Below are 2,786 nucleotides of genomic sequence, written 5' to 3' on the forward strand. Positions count from 1 at the left end.
CCTGACGTCGATGGCACTGGTTCAGCGTCATGATGAGACTCATCGCATCTTTCCATCCTCCTAAAGAACCGGTCTAAGGATGCCTGGGTGGTTGCCGCCTTTTTCTCATCGTATATGGCCCGGTAGCAATGAAGTGCATCGTGGACAGATACTCCAACCTTGGTGTACTGTTCCACATTTGGGTCCTGTGATTCAAAGAGTGCCAGAGAGTCTTCAATCATTTGAAATGCCTTTGCCTTCATCTTGGTCTGGAAATGCTTCGGTGCTGGTTCCACTTACAGTTCGTCCTCTTTTTCTTCCTCCTTCCTCTGGTTTTCCAGTTCCATGAGATCTTCATTTGTCAGCTCCTGGTTGTGCACAGCAAAATATTCATGGAAGTCCTGTTCCTCAAGATGAAGGTCAAGCTTCTCGCTGATGCTCACTATGTTGTCGACTACATTTTGTTCTCCTGCCTGTAGCTTCGCTAAACTAGGGGAATCGTGGACAAACATGAGGCACAGTTTCTTCCAAACCCCATTCATGGTGGCCGTGGTAATTTCACGCCATGAAGCATCAATGTTCTTTATGGCATTACAGATAGTGAAGTTCTTCCAAAATTCACGCAATGTCATCCCAGACTCACCCTCAGTTGCCTGACGAAACGTGCGACGGAGATAGTATTTCTTGAAGGTTGCAATGGCCCCCTGGTCCATTGGCTGGAGTAGGGAGGTAGTGTTGGGTGGCAGGAAAACTACCTTCACATTTGCATGAAAGCCATCTAGGAAAGGAGGGTGGCCCGGTGCATTATCTAAAAGGAGAAGAATATTAAAGGGAATGTTCTTATCCCGGAAGTACTGTTCCACCTCGGGAATGAACTGGTGATAAAACCAGTCTTGAAACATAGCAAGAGTGACCCAGGCTTTTCGGTTACTCTTCCACACAACAGGAAGTGAGGCCTTAGCTATATTTTTCAGGGCTCTTGGGTTTTCAGCATGATACATTAACAATGGCTTGATCTTCATATCTCCTGCGGTATTTCCGCCAAGCAGTAGCGTCAGTCTGTCCTTTGCGGGTTTGAAGCCAGGCATACTCTTCTCTTCCTTACTGATGTAGGTTCTGTCTGGCATCTTTTTCCAATAAAGGCCTGTTTCGTCAACAATAAATATTTGCTGAGGTGAAAACGCACCTTCTTTGATAATTTCCTTAAGTGTAGCGGGGAACTCCTGGGCTGCTACCGTATCTGCACTTGCCGCCTCTCCTGTCACCTTTATGTTATGGAGGCTATTATGTGCCTTGAAGCAGTTAAACCATCCATGACTTGCAGTAAAGGTCACATCTGCTGCTTCTTCTCCATATTTTGTCTTTACATCTTCAAAAAGACTTAAAGCCTTCTCTTGAATCAGCATTAAGCTTGGTGGCTTTCTTTTCTGATGACAATCGTCCATCCAAATGCTCAGAAGATTTTCAAGTTCTCCTATCACTTTTCCACGTTTCTTACTAATAATAGTAGAGTGCATAGGCACTGAACTTCTCACATGTTCCATGATCCTATCCTTGCTCTTCAGAATGGTACCGATGGTAGAACGATTCATCTAGTATGAGAGGGCAACATCAGACATCTTCTCACCATGCTCCACTCTTTTTATGATGTCAGCCTTTGTTTGCATCGTGATGGCCTGGCGTTTTTTAGAAATTCCAGCATCACGACTTCCTTTGCGCTTGGCATCCGACATGTTTGGAGTTCACAACACTCGTTGTACTGAAACCACGTGGGTACAGTAAGAGAGAGCTACTGTTTGCGTCAGGCACGGCTCCTGCTCGCTGCTGCCACCACTCTGCCGCCATGCGAATTTGCCTTAGGCGCTTGAGGACGACCTTGTTCGTATGTACCAAAATTCGTAACTCGAATGTTCGTATGTCGGGGACTATCTGTATGTTATTCCTGTTTCAACATGTTTTTCGAAATCAATACAACTATTTTCAATTGTAAAATACACCTTGCACTATGGTGAATATAATGCATACGTGATTTATGTATAACATTCATTGCTATTAAGAGTGTAAATAATGTTACTTAAACAATACAAAAGCGAACTGTAATGCAATGGAACTATATTGTGTTAAAAAATCAAATAAAAACATTTTGATTAAAAAAAAAGTATAGGGCATTGGTCTTCATCCTATTGCTCTCCAGTCTTCGAAAAGCCAACAATCATCACTATGGTTAGATAAATCAAAGATAATCACCATGTTTAAAAAAAGATTGGCCAGAAGGCAACTCAGCCTAGCATCTGGAGTCCATATATTCACCCAGTATTGCAAAGGCATTAAGCCATGAGTAACCTTGGAGCCCCATAGTAAAAGGTGGAATGGAGCCCCACTCTGCCATGATTATCTTCAAGAGCAAGTTTAAACCATGAAAAGCTTACGAGTACTTTGGTCTTACAAATGGGCAGGGATATTTGACAAACTGATAACACAGGACATGAATAATGTACACAGTAATGCCATAATACAGAAATAATGCAAATAGTAATGTCACAATAGTGGGATGCTGTACAGTGGAGCTCAAAAGTTTGTGAACCCTTCAAAGTTTTCTATATTCTTGCTTTTGTTTGACCTAAAGCTACACGAGATTTTCACACTTTCAAGTACCACTGCAAATAGTGAGATTACAGTACATGGATAATACACACAGTGATGTCACAGTATAAGGATAATACACACTATGATATCATAGCACAGGAATAGCAAACATAAAAACTGCTACCTTGTTCACCATGACATCACAGCATGGAAATAAAGAC

At 42.3% G+C, this 2,786-nt stretch overlaps 1 protein-coding gene across 1 annotated transcript; it reads right to left on the bottom strand.

The window, feature by feature from the left end:
• Positions 1–275: 275 nt before the first annotated feature.
• Positions 276–1,571, bottom strand: LOC136571783 (tigger transposable element-derived protein 1-like). The gene has a single exon (XM_066572411.1). It carries the CDS (start codon positions 1,569–1,571, stop codon positions 276–278), a length of 1,296 nt encoding a protein of 431 aa, XP_066428508.1.
• Positions 1,572–2,786: the final 1,215 nt, after the last annotated feature.

Source organism: Eleutherodactylus coqui, chromosome 6 (genome assembly GCF_035609145.1).
Source record: "Eleutherodactylus coqui strain aEleCoq1 chromosome 6, aEleCoq1.hap1, whole genome shotgun sequence".
In the NCBI taxonomy this organism is placed as follows: domain Eukaryota; kingdom Metazoa; phylum Chordata; class Amphibia; order Anura; family Eleutherodactylidae; genus Eleutherodactylus; species Eleutherodactylus coqui.

Coding starts and splice junctions, on each gene's coding strand:
- LOC136571783 (XM_066572411.1), bottom strand. CDS start 1,571: ATGAATCGTTCTACCATCGGTACCATTCTGAAGAGCAAGGATAGGATC.